Raw genomic sequence first — 19,952 nt, forward strand, 5'->3', positions numbered from 1 at the left:
GCAGCAAAATATCGTGAATGGAGCATCCCTATTATATACAGATACACTTTGAAAAGATATTTGAACAATAATAATGATAATTAAAAAATAAACACATCAGGGGGTTATATCCATAAATGAAGAGAACACTGACTGAACCTTATCCAGAATCCAGACTTTCAGACCAGGCCTGAGTCTGACAGAGGCCAAAACATCAGCCTGAGCTAAAAAAGCATGGACCAGGTATGATGAACTTTCACCAACAAACCCTGTGATCAGGTGTAATGGTTGAAGATCTTAAATATGAAAACACAGGTGCCTTCTGGATTTCACTGATGATATGAGTTCATCACTGTGGTGAATTGTGTCTGTGGTGTTTAAAAACCTTGAGTGATTTTCAGTAGAGAGGAAATCAGGAGCTGAAGTTTGGAATCATCTTGAAAGTGAACTTCATCTGTCTTCTTGTTGTGACTCTTTGCTCTATTCAACATCAGAAACTGAACTGAACCATATCCAGACTTTCAGACCAGGCCTGAGTCTAACAGAAGCCAAAACATCTGCCTGAACTAAAAAGGCATGGACCCTGAGAGAAAGTGGAAACCCCCTTTAACTGTGTGAATGGGCTCTTGTGTTTTCAGATGGCAGTTTCTTAGCTGTTGGATCACATGACAACTTCATCTACATCTACAATGTGACAGAAAGCGGCCGGCGCTACACCCGCTTCGGGAAGTGTAACGTGAGTCAAATATCAAGAAACAACCTTTTTTAAAAGAGATTTTCTCATGATCCAGTTCAACTTCCTGTCAGGGTGTTTTGTTCTCTGTCTTCTCGGCCATGGTGGCTCTAGCTGCTAATGCTAACTACTGAGTTCTTCATGAACAAAGTAAAGACACACCAGGTTTACAGGATAAGTCTGGTGATGTTCTATATTTTTCATATAGTGAACAAATCCCAAAGTCAAGCCAACAACGAATGTCAGCCACAACATTACAGCAGTTTTATTGTTGTGGCTGATCGGTGTAAATTCCAAGCTTTGATATATCTGATTCCTCCATTTTTGACCACAAACTATTAAAACACATCTGTGAGTCACACTGTTACCGTGACTGATGCCTTCATTACAATGAACACACACACACTGTACTGTTGCCCCAAATACTCAGTAGAGCACCAAATGTGGATTAATTCGCCACTGAAAATAGTCCCTAACAAATGCACTATTTTCCCTGTTTGAGAAACATTTGATAAAAACTACAGCAGAAATTAGTGAACCTTTTTTTTTTATGAATATATATATATATATTTGTTAAATGTTTTTAGTAAAGTACCTGTGTCCTTAAAATCCGACCCAGCTGAACGCAACTGCAACTGCCAAATTTGAGGCCTGAACCCAAACCAAGACCCAGGCCTGATGCAACTTCTTCCCACTAACCATTTGCATATCTACCCCCTACACATGACACGCAGTTGTTTGGGAAGGTCAGAAAGAGAAAAAATTCTCACTGAATTGTATTTTAGAGCAGACAAAACATAAATGTCATTTAACAGTCCAATAACAACAAAACCTCACCACCCTCCACTCTCCTACCCGCCAACACATTGTCAGGATGCTAGTTGATGCCAGTTTCAGCAACATCCATATCCAAACAATACAAAGTGTGTGCAAATCTCCATTCTCCAACTGAAAAATAATGCATCAGAACCCAATGAATGTAGGTGGGAGGCCCTTCATCTGTGTTCTGTAGAGGGATCAATCAACTGGTAATCAGAGGTACAAAGACAAGAGTGTTGCATTTATTCTGTGGATAGAAAATATCAAATACTGAGCCATCCTAACCTTAAAGCTTCAAGCTAGAAACAGGACCAAACCAGAACTCTAGCAGGAACTAATGAACTGAGAGCCACAGACATGGTAGGAACCATGGTAAGGACCATGGTAGGGACAAAGAGGTAGGGACGATGGAAGGGATGATGGCAGGAACAATAGTAGGGATAATGGTAGGGACAATGGTAGGGGCAATGGTAGGAACAATAGTAGGGGCGATGGTAGGAACAATAGTAGGGATGATGGAAGGGACAATGGTAGGAACAATAGTAGGGACGATGGTAGGGACGATGGTAGGAACAATAGTAGAGATGACGGTAGGGACGATGGTAGGGACAATAGTAGGGATGATGGTAGGGATGATAGTAGGGATGATCGTAGGGACGATGGTAGGGACACTAGTAGGGATGATGGTAGGGACAATGGTAGGAACAATAGTAGGGACGATGGTAGTGACGATGGTAGGAACAATAGTAGGGATGATGGTAGGGACGATGGTAGAAACAATAGTAGGGATGATGGTAGGGATGATGGTAAGGACGATGGCAGGAACAATAGTAAGGATGATGGTAGGGATGATGGTAGGAACAATGGTAGGGACGATGGTAGGGACAATGGTAGGAACGATGGCAGGGATGATGAAAGGGACGATGGTAGGGACAATGGAAGGGATGAAGGTAGGGACGATGGTAGGTACGAAGCTAGGGACGATGGTAGGGACAATGGAGGGGACCAGTGTAGGGACCAGGGTAGGGATGATGGAAGGGACCAGGGCAGGGATCATAACCTATAGGGAGACGGACTAACACACTTTTGGTTTGTATCTGTTGATGGAATTTGCTGACAATAAAGAAAATATAGAATGACACCAGCCTTCATTTGTGTCATAGAGCATCATGTGACTCGCATCTGTTTATCTGTCCAATCAGGGTCACTCCAGCTTCATAACTCACCTGGATTGGTCCAAAGACGGGAAGTACATCATGTCTAATTCTGGAGACTATGAGATCCTTTACTGTGAGTGAACATGCAGCTTGTTGCAGTTGAATCCTCAGACAGTGTTGGCGATTTACTGCTCTGACTGTGGCTGTGTTTCCTCAGGGGACATTGCGTCAGGCTGTAAACTGCTGAGGAACCGCTTTGATAGCAAAGACAGAGAGTGGGCCTCATACACCTGTGTGCTGGGCTTCCACGTCATGGGTGAGGAAAACAGAGTGCAGCTTTTCTGAGTTGTGTATGTTATTTTCACATCATGATGGTGACTGTGTTGCTGTGGTGTCCCAGGTGTGTGGTTGGAGGGCTCTGACGGCACAGACATCAACGCCCTGTGTCGCTCTCACAGTGAGAGGGTCGTGGCTGTGGCTGATGACTTCTGTAAGGTCCACCTCTTCCAGTACCCCTGTCCTAAACTCAAGGTAAAGCTCTTTTCTTTTATACGTGATCCTGTCTTTGCATGCTCAGCAAATCTTGTTCTTACACTGCTGCTGTGACATTAGTAAGTAAAAACCTGTATCTGACCGACATGTTGAAACATAACTGGATTAAAAACACAGGCGATATGTTAGTTAGATTTAGACGAACCTGTCTGTCCTCAGAAACCATTCACTGGTTGCTGCTTTAAAGGAGGTATTTGTATTTGATTTGCTATTGCTACATAGCTAATGTTAGCATAAACAGTTGTTTACTGACCAGTATAGAAGAAATGTTGTGAGTTCAGCATCAAACTTCATTCCTTTACTCACCAACAGCTGTCTCCAGAGGTGGAAAGCAACCCTCTTGTTTTTTGCTTCTATTTCCATCATGTCTTTTCTACTACTGAAGTTAGCATGCTAACCAGCTAGCTCCTGGTCTAGCCAGCCCGTTTTGTCACTTTACAAGTGATACGGAGGTCAGTGAAGCACTGCACATCAACCTTATATGACTCTTTCATCTTATATGATGGAAAGATAAAGTGAGTCAGCCCTTTGGAATAATCTGTATCACTTTAGTTTGTTTTCACTTTCAGTCTGTCAGGATTAATTAACATGCTACTGGAAACCAGGTATGAGGAACTTTCACCAACAAACCCTGTGATCAGGTGTCATTGTTGAAGATCTTAAATATGAAAACACAGGTGCCTTCTGGATTTCACTGATGCTCTGATTTCATCACTGTGGTGTCTGTGGTGTTTGAAAACCTTGAATGATTTTCAGTAGAGAGGAAATCATGAGGTGAAGTTAGGAATCATCTTAAAAGTAAACTTCAGTTCTATATGTTCTATACAACATCAGAAAAATCAGGTCTTACCTGATTCAGTTCTCCACCCAGCTCTTGGCCCAGACCGTGGTTATCTCTCACCCTCTGGTGGAACTCCCTCCACACACACTGAAACCCTTACAGATGGTTCAGGATGCAGCAGCCAGTCTGTCTACTCATGACCGCCTGAATCACATTCAGTCTCTAATGCTGCCTTCAGAGAGACTTCTGGTCCTGCTCCATCTACTTGAACTCAATCATTCAGCTGGATGCTCCTTCTCCTCCACTGATTTCCTCTCAAGGAATGTGGTCTGACATCATCATCCTGCACAAGACAGTGTCAGTCCAGACTGTTCTGGTCTGTGGTTCCCTGATGGTGGAACAAGCTACCAAAGTCTATCAGAGCAGGAGCCTCCCTCTCTAGCTTCAAGAATCTCTTCAGAGAGCACCTTCTCTTCTGACACCACTAACACCCTCACATGTCTAACTAGCACTTACAATGAACTTTGAATCAATCAATCAAACTGTATCTGTTTATACAGGTTAGTCCGGTTCAAAGTGTTTCACAGACTGATGAGCTGAAAAGAAAAGGACGAATCGAGTGAGAAAGCAACAATGAGATACAATAAAATAGATTTAGAAAGCTATAATAACATTAGCAAACAAAACAAAAACATATAAGAAAAGTAATAATAAAAGAACAAATAAAATAGAATAATTATAATAATATGTGCATAAAATAAAGTGACTAATGAGTAAAACCATATTTAATTAACAGCCAGGCTGAAGAGGAACATTTTGAGTTTACGTTTAAAATTTTCAACACTTCCAGCTGCTCTCAAGTCCTCAGGTGAACTTTCACTGCACTTCTTTACCTGGTCTCATTTACTTATTAAATAGAAGTAGGACTTAGTTCTTACACCAAAGTCTCTACTGCACTGAAGCTTTAGTGATGTCACTCACTTATAAGTCTGTTTGGATAAAAGCGTCTAACAGATGAGTAAATGTAAATGTAAATGTCTGTAATGTAATGTGTCAGCATTTACATTGTAGAAACTTCAGATCTGGACCTCCTTCCTTTACTAACACCAGTTTAAAGTTTGATTTGTATTTTCCTTGCTGTTTGTGAGATGATTTCCAACGACTCTCAGTGTAGCTAACAGCTGACCTGAACAATCACTCTGTCCAGACTGCAGCTCTGTTGTGGATTTGTTTGGTTGTTTTTGGATTTTCTTCACACCACCATAAAATGATGTTTGTCCACAGCAGGTGGGGGTGAAGCTTTTAAAATTTTCTGGCAGAACTGCAGGTCTGATCAAAAGTAGGGGAGGGGGAGGGGGGAGGTAATAGGATTTACAACGTGCTGATCCAAAGTATCTCTTCTCTCCTCCTTTTCTCTCCAGGCACCAAGCCACAAGTATGAGGGCCACGGCAGCCACGTCACCAATGTCTGCTTCACCCACAGCGACTCCCACCTGCTCTCCATGGGCGGAAAGGACACCTGCATCCTACAGTGGAAGGTGATCGGAGGCGGGGCGCCCGACAGCAGGGAGAGACTGGCCTCGGCCTCATCCACCTCCACCAGCTCTCCAGAACCTGCCACCAGCTAGGAAGGTGTGGTGTTAGTCAGAGCGACAGAGAGGAGACTGTTTACACAGAGACAGAGGCGTGTTAGTGAGTGTGTCGGCTCAGTTTGGCCTCTGTGGAGAAGCCGCTGTGTCGGTTTCAGACAGAACATGTAGAGGAATCCTCTTCAGGAGGAAGACCCATATTCATTTTACACTTAATCCTGTAAATCCTTGTGAAACTGGACAGTGCAGGGCTCTCCATAGCACAGATTATTAGTCACTCTTGGATATGTGATGAGGATGATTTGTGGTCGTGTGTGTTTGCTGGTACAGAACATGACCTGACTTCTGTGGTGACGTTGGTTTCAGTGAACATTCCTGTGTTTTTATCTTTCTTACCAAACTTTAGCAGAGTGCTGCATCGCGGTGCCATTCGCCATCGTGCCTTTAAAGATGTTTGCATATTGTTTTTAGTATTTTAATCAGTGTTTGTTTGACATCTCAGCTAATATTGAACCTGTTTTTATGCTTGCATTAGACAGACTGTGACAAACCTCTTATCATGAAATCAACTCTCAGCTTCTCTGGATGATTAATTTCTCTAACAGCTGTAAGTACACTTGAACATGATTACTTTAGTACAGTTTTATATATATTTAAAACAACAGTGAGAATACTGTGATGATGTATCTGTCAAGCTCCCAATAAATTACTAAAGACTGGAAAGTGTAATGTGTGTGATGTGTCACTAGTGGGCAGCGCTGCTCCAGCAACTGTGTGATGTGCTGCGTGTTGAGAATTTACCCTAACCCAGACCAGAAACCCTCGCACTGAACCCCACCAGTACAGGAGGATCTGACTCTTCAGTTCAGTTCAGTTAATGAAACTTCAGAACAAACTCTGCTGACACATGTCTTTTCATTAGAGAAGATAAGTCAGTTGTGTCCAACTTGAGAGCTAGGACCCCTCAACACTGATAAAAGATTTACTCAGATCCTTTAATGAGCATCAGTACTACAATGGAAAAATACTATGTTAAAAGCAAAGTCAGCAATTAAACAGTTTTACCTAAAACTATAATAAATTAAATAGATGTAAAGTGTGAAAAATAAAAGTAGAATAATGCAGAATGGGCACTTTTACAGTATATTTAATATACAATTGGATTATTGATACATTAACATTTTTTTTCAATACTTTGTTATTGGCTTTTGTTCATTTAAATTTACTGAGTAGACAGAACAGAACATTCAAACATTAAACAGTGTCGGTAAAATTAAAAATAAAACTTAATAAGCATAACTTTAAATATTGAGTTATGCATATAGGTTAAAGTGACTATAGACAAGAATCAAAGTAAGTTGAGTAATATGCACAAGTAAATATATATAAACAATAAAAAAACAAATAAGTAAATAAAATAACAGATAAATGAATTACATACAAGGTAATATGCCTAAGTCAGAATCCATAGGAGCATTCTAATTAATTAAAGATCAATAAAAAAAACTGAAGTATATTATTCGGTTATCATCCTATTCTCTCTCCTTGTTAACAGCTATGATCCCCTAGCTACAGTGCAAACTACAAGTTATCATGGGATGGCGGTGGTAGCACCAGTCCCTATCCAATCACAGGTGTCTGCACAGTCAGGTCATTCATGAAATGTAAAGAAGGTGTCCACGTCCTGTAAAAATCTTCAACTTTGCTGATACATCAACATTTAATAATAATTTCAATGGTGCAGGTGGTTGAGGTGGGGCTAATTTTAGTTTCATATACAACAATGCATTGTATTTTATAATCTAACAGGTTGGGAAAGGAAACGAAACAAGACTTATGTAACACAATTTTTTAAAATTTATTTTTGTTGTGTATTTCTTATATGTTCTGTATGGAAGCTCAATTCTGCCAGGAAAAGAAAAAAACTGATTAATCTTAGGGATGATGAAAATACTCATGGTAAATCAAAATTAAGAGAAAGTGTAACTGTGATTGATACTTGATACTGAATTAAAATCATGAGATTGATTTTGTAGGTAAATTTGTATGTAAAAATATGTCCAAAGTAGAAAATAGTGATTGAAAATTCCTGCACACTGTCTAATTTGCAATAAACAATTTATTTGCAATATTTTGGTGCTACATCATCATCAGGAAAAATAAATGTATTTACTACTAAATGATAAATGATACAATAAATGATCCACTCATCCTGGTCCTACATACCTGCTAGATTTGCAAAGTGTTCCTCTGTTTTGAAAATTAGAATGAATATGAAAATTGTGTAAAGATTTACTACAGATCAACAAAGTCTGGGGCTGAAGCTGCATCTTATTGCACCTACCATTTTTACAACATCCCTAGTGATGTCAAGAAATTACATCAGACAAAATCTTACACTATCCCTGGTGCCAATATGTCAATTTGATCATACTGTTCATTTTTCTATTTGTTTGTTTCAGTATTTTTAAACATTGTCCTAAACTTACTAATGAGATAGTAGGTCTTTTTTTTTTTAAGTCAAAAATGTGAGATATTCATTTATAACATTGAGATAGTAAAAGTAAAAATTTGTTAATAACTAAAAAACTTCTTCTTAGTAAAATCATGATTGGAGGTCAAAACTATGTTTACTATTATATATAATTTTGTCTCAATATCTGATAATGTTAATTTAAAAAGGCATAACTCTGACTTACTATCATATTTACTTAATGTATTTTTACTTAACAGGAGTATATCTATTTTTGTCATTTCCAACATTTCATCTATTTAATTTTTTTTCTTTTTTTGGTGAGGCAAGACAAAGACAATGGGAGCGATATAACATAACATAACATAACATAACATAACATAACATAACATAACATAACATAAGATAACATAACATAACATAACATAACATAACATAACATGACATGACATGACATGACATGACATGACATGACATAACATGACATAACAAAACAACATGACATAACATAACATGACAAAACATGACATCACATAACGACATGACAAAACATAACATGACATAACATGACATAACATAACAACATGACATAACATGACATGACATGACACAACATGACATGACATGACAAAACATGACATGACATGACATGAAATGACATGACATGACATGACATAAGGAGGATGAAAAAGGAATGAAGCAAAAAAGCAAAAAAACATTTTTTCTTTTTCTTTCTTTTTCTTTATTCTAAACCATACTTAAACAATCAGAGAGGCAGTAATCACTCTTGGGATGAAATGCTCACAAGTCAAAATCATACTTTATGTAATTTTGTCTCAGTAGCTGATAATTTTAATTTAAAAATACATAACCCTGACTTACTGTCATTTTAACTGTCAAGTATATTTATTTTTGTCATTTCCAACATTTCAGTTTTTTTATTTTTATTTTCTATTTTTTATTTTATTTAATTAATTAATTAATTTTTTTTTTTTTTTTTTTTGGGGGGGGGGGGGCTGTCCTGTAATTACCTCTAAATTTTTAGAGGCAGTACTCACTCTTGGGCTGAAATGCTAGGTCACAGGCATATATATATATATATATATATATACATACATATATACACACTAGTGACTTCAGACCACAAATGGACATTGTTTCATTTTAAGGGATCTCAAGCTTAAAAAAAGAAAAAAGAAAATGGTAAGCCAAGTAATGACTATCTTAAATTGGGTCTTAGTAGTAACCATGTGAAGGTCCACGTGCAGCTTGGTCACTATAAAACAGGTGATATTACATTACATAACTCTTTTGATAATACAGAGTTTCCCCCAGGGTTTTATTTTGAAGGTGTGTGTACGCTTGCGCGTGCCAACGTGTGCGTGTCCATTCCCACTTTCCTCTTTTGTCTTAAACTGGCAATGACTTCTCTTTTACTTTCTGTGCGTGTATGTTCTATGTAGGCTATTTGTATGTAAACTTTATTTTGTCCAATATAAAATATATAAAGTTATACACACTTTGTCGTGTGTGTATCTGTGTGTGAGGTTGTGTTTCAAATTACAGGTTGTTTATTAAACCGAGGCCAGTGAAAAAGTTAATTGTAAGATGCCGGAGATTGTCGACAACATCCGAAGATGACGATTTGCACACGAACGAAGGGGGCCAGTGAGTGTGTGTTTTCTGTATGCGAGTGTGTGTGTTGAACTGAGCGGAGGTGAAGAAGAGGAGGATGAAGCTGGGAGCGGAGGATGGGAGGAAGAGTGGAGTAAGAGACAGGCTAGCTGTGTGTGAATGTGTGAGTGAGTGAGGAAGAGGAGAGGAAGGTCGTCTGAGGGACCGAAAACAAAGACTTCAATTTTTGGGGGATAACCTCCGGAAAATTACTAACGGAAACTTTCAACTTTTTACCCGCCACATCTCGGCTTGTTGTGCCCGGAGCCGGCTTTGTTTCACGGCGGGGGTGTCTACGATAAATGAAGGAATAAAATAGATCACAATCGACCTTTTTCTACCCAAGCGGGGAATACCCTGGGACTGTTTTTGATAAAGGTTACGAGAGAATGGCGGCTAACATGTACCGAGTGGGAGGTAAGGAATGTTTTACATTTTTAAGACACCCCCCTCAACGTGATTGTTCGTTTCGACACAAGGTGGCTAGCTAGCCGCTAGCTGTCTGTTCCGTTAGCCGCTAACTAATGCTAACTCTTTCCTAATGTCCGTACGTGCGTCCACTCTTGCATGGAACAACGTCAAATCTATTAAAACATCCAACAATGTATTGTGACTTTAACCAATGGGCAAATGTAAATAACTCAAACATTATTACTTGGTTTCAACTCAGTTGTAATTCGCTGAAACAGCCCCTGCATTCGGCATGGATATAACACACCAACTAGTGTTTCTTTTCAGAAAATATGAACTTTTAAAAAGGACTGGCGTGAAATCCAGTCTAGTTTCCTCTACCAAAATATCCCACAGAGTGTTGGCTGGCGAGCAGCGTGAAGCTGTCCTGAAAGTTGTCATTTAATTTAAAATAAACGCAGCCTGGTTGATAACAGAGTTTGCAGAATTGTATTTGTAGTTGCAAGTGAGCGAAGCAACCGTAAATTGTCACATTTTCTGACTTGGAGTCTGCACATATGGTAACGTCCTGGAAGTGAACACAATGCGACTTAGCATTAGCTGCTAGCTGTTGAGAGGTCAGCATCGAACTAATTGTAGCGACGTCTGCGGTAGCTAGCTAAAGCTGGTCGCCTAGCTTTGTCAGCGGGGTGGTTTAATTTCATTATCGCCTCCGCCATATCACTTCATATGCAACTGATAGCGTTAGCTGTGCTAGCTAACTTTGATTGCTAAGTTTTGTTAGCTTAGCCCTGCGTACTACATGTAGTTATATGTTAGCCGGTGCAAATGCTCCTGTATACTAGCAGTTAAGTGTTTAGTTTACTGAAAATAACTACCCGTCTTGTTACTGTGTATCATTAGCTACTAGGAAACACCGGCGAGTGAAACACTTAACTCAGTCCTAATTCCTGAAAAAGCTGAACTAAGTTAGCTAGCTAACACTAACTTGCTACCAATGTAGCAATTGCAGAATCAGTGAGACTTCTCATTTTTAATGTGCCACTTACTGCTGGACGGGAACTGTAGAATATCAGCAAAATAAAATATTAATTTCTAGTAGTAATGTTAAGTTTTTATGCGCGATACAATTAAAATTAACTCATCTGCTAACACCGGGTTTCTAAATGTCACCACCATTGTGGAGAGAACCGAAACGCCGGTAGAGACTGCTAGCTGCCAGCTAGACTGCCTCCACCATATTTTCCAGTTTCATCGACCCTGCGATAAGAACAAGTGTACTTTTTAGCTGTGGGTGTCGATCTGTCACGTCGTGTTTTCAGTGCTTGCGACCAGCGTTTGTTGTCTGTAAGCATTAATAACCGTGTGAGGACTTTGTGTACCTTCTGTGAGTCTGGTTTTGTGGCGGCAGAGATGGCTGAATTGACGGTGAGACTGTGTGACAGGCTTATCGCTGTGTAAGGTCACATAGGAGTCTGTAGGCTATTTAGGTCATCCTGATTAAACACTACTCTGCTAAGTATGCTGCATAATTCTGTGCTTAATGTCTGAACAGTCGGGTTTTGTCCAATTTTATTAGATAATGGTACAATATGAAATTGTTTAAATTTTGTTTTCTGTATTTGTGAATTGTACGTACATGTTTCAGTTTGTGCACTGGTTAGTGTGCTGCTATTAGCCTGAAACTCTCATATCTACAGCAGACAGATTTTTACAGTACACTGCTTACAAAAGCAAATCTTGTTGGTGTTGGGTGGCAGATTGGTATGATATTGGGCTTTTATGAAATATCAGATATTGATTATTCAGTCAGTGGCTCAGTGTTTTTTCCATTTCCTCATTGAAAGTCTACTGAATATGTAATACATGGCTCTCTCTGTTTATGACAACTCAACCTCTGTTGTTTTTATTATTAATTTCAATGTCCAGCTAATACTTCTTATGTAGTCATTAGCCTTCAGTCATCTTTATTATCTTTAAGTGTTACTGTATTTGTGTTAAATTGACCCATGATGTGTAGTTCCATATTCTAATAATTGTATCCGCTCTGCTGTTGTGGTTTTTTTTGCTTTAAAGTGACTCCATGACCCATCAGCACATGGGCACTCACTCTTGTCTCTTAATGAGCCAGTTTGTGTGTGTGTTGCTTTCACAGCAGGTAGTGTCCTGCAGTATGGCTGTTTGGCTCAATGGTCCCTCCAGTTAAAGCTGTTATTTCTGCGAAGATGCATGGAATAATAATATGAAAATGTAGAGAAGTGCTTTCTGGGTAGGTGCTGGGCAGCTAATGTGAAGATCTCACACATGTCCGCTACAAATTATCATCCTTAATTTCCTAATGTTGGTTTTTTTTCCCCAAATAATTGCCCCTGAAGTGTCCTGGAAAGACATGTAATTTGGAAGTGATTGTTGGGAGTATTACAAGCAAAGTCATCACTGCACACCTGTGTACATACAGGTAACAAAAATCTGACCCTGAAAACTTGTGGTAAATTTACTAAACAGCAGTGTTTTTACACAGGAACTGCAAGAAAATGCCTTGCAAAGTTCTGCCATATCGAAATGCAGCTTGTAGAATATGGAGATGGTATTCGGCTGGTCCACTTCCAATTTATTTATTTTCCGAAAATGAATTAACAATTGTATTTATGATTATATCCGTTATTGTTGGATTAATTTGTTTTTTAAGCAAAATATTTGACGTTTCCATCTTCTCACATGTGACAATTTGATGCCTTTTCTTGTCTTATTTTAAATTAAATATCTTGTTGTTTGGACAAAACGTTACTTTTTATTACATCATCTTGGACTCCTGGAAATTGTTTTTTTTTTTTTTTTTTTTACATTCTATAGATCAGACCATGGATTAAGAAAATAATCAGAAGATTAATTAAATTAATCCTAATTTGCATCCATACAATGAATTGTTTAGTCTTTATGTCAATCTTTTAGTCAATGCACAGCAGTTCATTTGAAGATTATTGTGTAACAAGTGTCAAGTGCATACTTCCTTCTGGAACACCTTTGAGGAAATGACAGGCTCATAAAATAGTGTTATCCAGATCTGCTCTTTTGTTTAGGGCCAGGTATTTAAGGTTAAATCTTACCAACAGGCCCCTCCGAGGACTGAAAACTGGCCTGCACTAAAAGTTGGTAATGAACGTTTGGTCGTACTATTAGCCTTGTGTTATGTGTTTATCTGATGTTTCCTGGCATAAAGAAGAAACTGAAAGTTTAATGATGAAGTTGTTATATGGCAGTTTATGTTCAGACAACATTACACACTGACGGAGTTGAGAAATTGAGGGGGTTTTTTTCTTTAATTTTCAGAATTTGTTGTTGTATGGACTTAGTTTCATATATATTTTTGTTTGTTTTGTGATATTGCTGTTCAGTGCACACATTACAGTAACTGGAGATGTGTGCGATTAGTTGACTAAACGGTGAAATGTCGCTATGCTCACTAGTCAGCACGAGGAATACCATTTGGTTAAAGTAATTATCAATATTTTATTAATGTACAACTGCCCTCCTTCTCCCCCTGCTATTGCCCGGATGTTGTAAACCAGGGAGGTGTAAACACATTTAGTACAGATGTGTGGATGTAAACTTGCAAGGTAAGAAGGCGGCTTGTGCTAGCACTGCTATCCATATTAAATTGTGCTCAGTTTTGTCTGTTTTCTGATTGTTTCCTTGCGTTTAGACCAGTCAAATAGTCTGAATTTTAATGTTCATTGAATCATCCCTAAAAGTAATGTGTGACTAAAATCTGTAGAGATGGATAGATATAGAGACTACTACTCAGAACAGTCCCTCATACTGTAAATGACTTGTGATGGGCCTCCTCTGTACATTCAACAGGCATTCTGGGAGCTTTGCATTAGATCCTTTCTGGTTTAGGGTTGTATGGAGGTTTTGTAGAGCTGCCAGGTCTCTCAGGCAAAGTTGCAGTTTTTGCAAAAAGCCCAGCTCACTGGATCATGCATGTGCAGTGCAGGAATGAAAATAAAAGGTTACCGTGTACTGCTAATTCTAGCCCATGTAACATTGCAGTTAGCAACAAGCATATGATTATGTAATGACTTCCAAATTGACTTTTAAGTAGCCCACCCAGTAACAAGGTTATGTTGTTTATTTGTGCAGTGTATCTGGTAAAATAGGCCCTAGCAGTAATGCTCAACATTAATCTGTCGCAATGGGTTCATATTTGTGGAGCAAGTGTCCATGGATTTTGCGTTCAATAAAGATTTCTTTGTTGCGGCTGGCTGGTGCAGGCAGTTCTGTGTGAGTGAGCGCACATATTACCAGTCCTCCAGAAGCACACAGTGTTCAGGCTGCATGTAAGATCATTATCTTCCCCAGAGATTAGTCAAAGGGCTTCCTCCTCTTCATTCACCCTCTAGCACCCAGCACACTGCGCCACTTCAGCCGCATACGTCCACAACAAACACTCGCAGCCTGGCAGGTCCTCAGCAGACACTCTCTTTTCAGGTCTGTTTTTTTTCCACCTGGTGATACATACATTAACATAAAACCAGCTCATCCCTTTTCACAGGTGATGTGATTATGCAGAGAGGACGTGAGAAGTTAGGTCTGAGGTCTGTGTTTTGTTTTCTGAAGAGTAGACAGTATGAAGTCTCTGAAGTCCAGATCAACAACAGAGGCTTCAACCGACTGATCTTGGATTTGCTTTACATTTCATGTAAATAATGTCATTGCACCCAACAACTATTGTGCAATGTTTTTGGCTTGTATCTTATTTAGGCTGCTTAAGCAGAACAGCAGATGTAAGTAAACAAAGGCATTGGCAACCAAGAAAGAAAACCTTAATACCTGATACCTTAATAAACATAGTTTGGTTCAAGGTCCTAACTTCACATTTGGTGCATGTATTAATGCTCTTTCTAGTCATTATTTTTAGGGTAGACTTTGTCATACATGGGTAATATGCACTCCAAATATAGGTGTGATATTTTTATTTTTAATGCTTCATACATCCAATATTTTGATTTCTTTCAGACATGCACCTAGCTGCTAAGAAAGTCCTATAACATGAGTTTTATATATGAAAATTTAAAGAAGATACAAGACAAAAATATTGCACACTATTTTTTGGGTACATTGACATTATTTACAACAGGTAAGAAGATAGGCAGTTGTGAAAATTTTCTAAAATCTGTTGATCTGATGTGGAATTCCTAAAGTATGGTTTTGCATTTTTTCCTGGACCATTGATCTGTCAGTCCCCTCTAACTGATCCACTCAGCCGGTCTCAGTGCAGGTGAACCAGGATCAGTCTTTAAATTGTCCCACTGGTCCAAGAAGAAGAGATGGAAGGCTTCTCTCCCTCCACCATTACATGTCTTTAGTGATGGAATCATCATGTCAAGCACATGCAAGTGCAAATCCACTGTTGGTGCTTCAGCCAGTGTTATGTAATCTGGTGAGGTTGTGTTCCTTCACTGTGAACGAGGAGGCAGAGCTTCTCTGGTCGGACTCCCCATCAGTGTGTTAAGTAGAGCAAGAAATCCTCTCCCTGTCTGAATCCTTCCTCCTCTGTTCCTGCTTGTGGTGATGCATCAGAAACCTCCTGATACCCTCCTGAGGCTCTGTGTCCCTGCTCATGAGAGGACCAGATGGAGCTTAATGTGAAGCCACACTCCACTGAAGAACTGCAGCAGGGGCTACAAGGAAGCACAGAGTCTGTGGCAGTGGGATGATGAATGATACGTGTCTGCGAGATTTGATCAAAATCAGGTTGACAGACTGATGGGTCTCAGGTCAGCTGATATTCAGTCCATATTCACTATCATTCAATACGAAGAACCATTTTAACCAACAGTTATGCACTCATCACTGTCTAATGTGCACCAAATAAGATTAACATTACAAATTAAACCTTGTAGCAGTGTGTCATTAACTATCTAACATGAAGCTGTTGGCCTACACATATCAACTAAAAGATACAAACTAAATCAATTAAATACTGAGCAAAGTGTACTCATCGCTTCATCAAATTTGATCTAATATTGATTTTTAAAATCCTGAGATAGACCTTTGCTCCCATGTGACTACACGTACATGTTTATTGCAGGCCAATTAACGTAAATGGTACAGGGCTGCATTATGTGTCAAATGTCTGCATTGATATTAATGATATATATTCCAGGAGACATAGATGTGTCATGTTTAAGTCTTGGGTTGAGTTTTATTCTGTCATAAAATAACCTACCCATAACACATTTTAGGCTTCATCCACACTACTACATTTTGGTGTAAAAACTCATCACTTTGCTACATTTACTCCTGTCATCCACACTACTCCAGAGTTTTCAAGCCTTAAAACTGAGACTTTTGGAAATGCTGCTGGACCTGTTTTAGTTTGAAAACTTCAGGGTTGTGTTGTAGATTGGGTCACCTTGGGAAACTATGACGTAGACACACGGCCACCGTGAATACAACATAATAATGATTTACAAGTGTTACTGACCTTGTTTTTGCTAACAGTTGTTCTGTTAAATTCTTCATTTTAACACTTGTTCGTAGTATTTTCTGCAACCAATGAAATGCAGAGAAGACGATCTGCTTCCTGTTTACACTGGCTCGCATATGCCCAGTGTACATGTTTAGTCATGTATATGTAAATATGTTTTCAGGTGTGATAGTCTGGACAGAGATCGTTTCGCAAACGGAACTAAAGGGTCGTCTTTTTCATTTTGAAACGCTGCCTTAACATTAAGGTGTTGTGGTGTGGAAATAGCCTAAGATTCTACAGTATTTGTATTTCAGCAATCAACTTTAAGCAAATCTGGGGCATTGAACAACTTAATTCCTAGGTCTGGTCTGGTCTGGTCTGTTCTGGTGCTGGTTTGGAGCTGGTTCAACTTGTGGACCTTCTAGGAATCAGTTTGCTTTTTTTCAGGCTAAAGAGCTACGTCATCACATCACTGTATAGTAGGGCTGAACGATGACAACGACATTGTGATTGTTTCAGGTTTTGCGATGAGTCAATGTTAGCGGGAATGGTAATTTTGCATTTCATTTCCATTGAAAAAAACCTAAAAATGACGATGTAATTTTTGCTGCAGTCACAAGCATGTGCCTTTACATCTGCAGAGCATGATGTGTAGGCTGGGGCCGGGGAGTCCCGGGAGTCATGTACATCTGTGGTTGGGTGAGGGTGATGTCAAGAGGAGAAGGAACATGAGGGAAGACACTTTTGTGTATCCCAATCCGAAAGTCGGTCGAAATTGCCATCTGGAAGCTGGCCACCGGCAGTGAATACAGGACCATCAGCCCTCTCTTTGTGTTAGGCCTGAGCACTGTGTTTAGTTGTGTTCAGGATTTCTGCAGCACATTCATCATGGTGCTGTCTCCTGTCAACATTTCTGACAAGTCAGTAGAAATGACCACTTTGTTCCATCATCATTGGAGAGCACCACAGTGTGTTGTTGCAACAGATGGGAGCCTCATTCCAATAATGGCACCAGAAGAGTCTCATCGAGACTATTACAACAGGAGAGGATGGTATTCAACTGTTCTGCAGGTAGTTGTGGATGGCAAAGGTCTTTTCTTTGATGTAGGATATCCAGAGAGTGTACATGATGCAAAAGCAGACAGTCACATTTATGGGGCGTCCTATGTGACAGAGATCTACTAAGACAAAATAAAGTGACTATTACTTGATGGCTGACAGCTTGGCTGGTCATCTCAATCCATACAGAATTGGCTCATAAAGCCCTTTTCAGACATCCTGAGCAACACACTCACAATTATAGGCTGGGCGGTGCACAATCATTTGTGGAGATTTAAAGGACAATAGAGTCGCCTCCTAAAAAGACACGACTGCAAGCACATGGCTCTGACCTGCTGTGTGCTTCATAACATTTGTGAGGAACATGTTGACAGTTTCACAGAGGAGCACCCAGAGGGACATGTAAACATCCAGCCTCCTGTTCAGGCATCACCTGAGCATAGTAATCCAGGAGGGGCTGACATTAGAGCTGCTTTAAGGGAGCATTGAAACAGAGGGGACCAATGATCTGCCACAGATTGGTATCCCTCGCTGTTCACAGACATCTAAACTGTCATAACTTATACATAACGTATTATATTTGTTTGTTGATTCAGCATACTGTGGAAGAAACAGATGTATATTCAAACAGTTGGTTTTTAAACTCTTAAACACAGACTTCACAGTCACTGTAAAACTCATCCAGTTTGTATTTAAGCAAGGCTGGTCTGAGGTTATCTGTCATTTTGTGTGATGTAATTTCCCTTTCAGATGTATAAAGTATTCGCTCAGCAGCTCCCATTTGTTGCAAAGTGATGCAAAGTAACACAAAGATAACTATCTATCTGTCCTCGTATCCAAAGTGACTGCTCTGTTGCTATCAGGTTCATTTTTCAAATGATGATGAATGTAGGGGAGAAGGTTGTTTCATAGGTGAAAAAAAAAATCGCTAATAATGAGGCTTGATTTAAAATTTTGATGTTTTTTAAAAATTGTATCCTTATTTTCATATCTTGCTCCTGGCTGACCTTGGCCAGCTGTTTTGACATTTTGTATACAAAATGTATTCAAGATAGCATGACATGACAAAGACATGTAGCCTCAGGGACCTGCAGGTTTAGACATTTGGTCTTGACTTGTTGAAGGCTCCTGCTGCAGCCACTTTGGACTGTGGTCACCTTTTAAAGCTCCATATTTTCCTCTACTGTGTTTTGATTTGAAGTGTTGATCCATAAGAAGATATATTTGTGGTTTTAAGAACCAAAAACCATCTCACTGTAGTTTTACATCTCCTCTCTCAGGCTGCTCTCTGGAGCTCTAGTAACAAAAGGTCGGTGAGCCAATCAGAAGAGAGGAGGCTCTGAGCCTCAGTCTTTTCTGAGTGATCCACAAAAAATATAGCAGATTTCAGGTAAACACTAAGCGAAACCAAATCCTGCAAGGTTTGGATGGTGGGTCCAGGTGGGCGGGGCTTGAGGTGTGGCTGAGGGCATTGACTGTTTTGTTGTGACATCACAAGTTCCAGAGGTCCTAACAACTGGTTTTAATGCTCAGTTTCTGAATACAGGCTGTGTGCATTTCTTTGTGGACTGAGCGCTTTGATACTTTCATGTGATTAATATAGAACCTAGACCTGCTTTATAATCATACAACACTTGGACATCTACCTTTATACTACATATATATACTTTTAAGATTACATACTGTTGAGGTGAAAGGGGCCAAGAGCCACAATAATCAGTCCCTCCAGAAAGTCGCGATGTCGCAATCGCAATAATTAATGCAAATTCAACCAATCCCTGTGAATTGTGCGCGACATTGCATTTCTGTCCAATCACTGCAACTTTTCCGCAAATTTGATCAAAACCTTGATGTACGTCACCAAACCTTCCTTGTTTCTGGTTTTTAAGACGGAGCAGAGGAGGGTAGCTGTTTGTTCTTTTCTCTTTTTTTTCACCACCTGCACTTCACTGCATTTAATCTCACTGGTACAAGTAGCCTTCGATTTCTAATAAATTATACAAAAAAAAAGATAGTGAAAATTTTTGCAATTTTTATTCCGCAGTAAGGATGCTCATTTTTAATTTTTTTTTCTGACCAATAGCCGACGCTCATTAACCAACCATTAACCATTAACTGACAAGATTAAAATGTACTTTTTAGAATGGTCGAGTGTCTGTGACCCATTAGAAAATGTTTTTTTCTTTTTTCATAAGAAGGGATTTATTTTTACATGTGCAGAACTGGCATAATAGCCTAGATCTCCCATGT

The 19,952-nt window shown here is 39.3% G+C and overlaps 2 protein-coding genes across 5 annotated transcripts in view; both read left to right on the forward strand.

The window, feature by feature from the left end:
- The window catches only part of eml3 (echinoderm microtubule associated protein like 3), a 64,148-nt gene extending 57,824 nt beyond the window's left edge, over positions 1 to 6,324 (forward strand). For all 3 annotated transcript variants that reach the window (XM_022747804.1, XM_022747805.1, XM_022747806.1), the window contains 5 exons: positions 618 to 715; positions 2,734 to 2,821; positions 2,906 to 3,004; positions 3,089 to 3,219; positions 5,443 to 6,324. In XM_022747804.1, the coding sequence (XP_022603525.1) occupies positions 618 to 715; positions 2,734 to 2,821; positions 2,906 to 3,004; positions 3,089 to 3,219; positions 5,443 to 5,649 (623 nt within the window). In that variant the 3' untranslated portion in view covers positions 5,650 to 6,324. The remainder of the gene's footprint in view (positions 1 to 617; positions 716 to 2,733; positions 2,822 to 2,905; positions 3,005 to 3,088; positions 3,220 to 5,442) is intronic.
- Positions 6,325 to 9,785: 3,461 nt separating this feature from the next.
- mta2 (metastasis associated 1 family member 2) overlaps positions 9,786 to 19,952 on the forward strand; it is a 35,360-nt gene continuing 25,193 nt past the window's right edge. For both annotated transcript variants that reach the window (XM_022747810.1, XM_022747812.1), the window contains exon 1: positions 9,786 to 10,174. In XM_022747810.1, the coding sequence (XP_022603531.1) occupies positions 10,147 to 10,174 (28 nt within the window). In that variant the 5' untranslated portion in view covers positions 9,786 to 10,146. The remainder of the gene's footprint in view (positions 10,175 to 19,952) is intronic.

The sequence above is a fragment of the Seriola dumerili genome, unplaced genomic scaffold (genome assembly GCF_002260705.1).
Source record: "Seriola dumerili isolate Sdu_G_001 unplaced genomic scaffold, Sdu_1.0 BDQW01000111.1, whole genome shotgun sequence".
In the NCBI taxonomy this organism is placed as follows: Eukaryota; Metazoa; Chordata; class Actinopteri; order Carangiformes; family Carangidae; genus Seriola; species Seriola dumerili.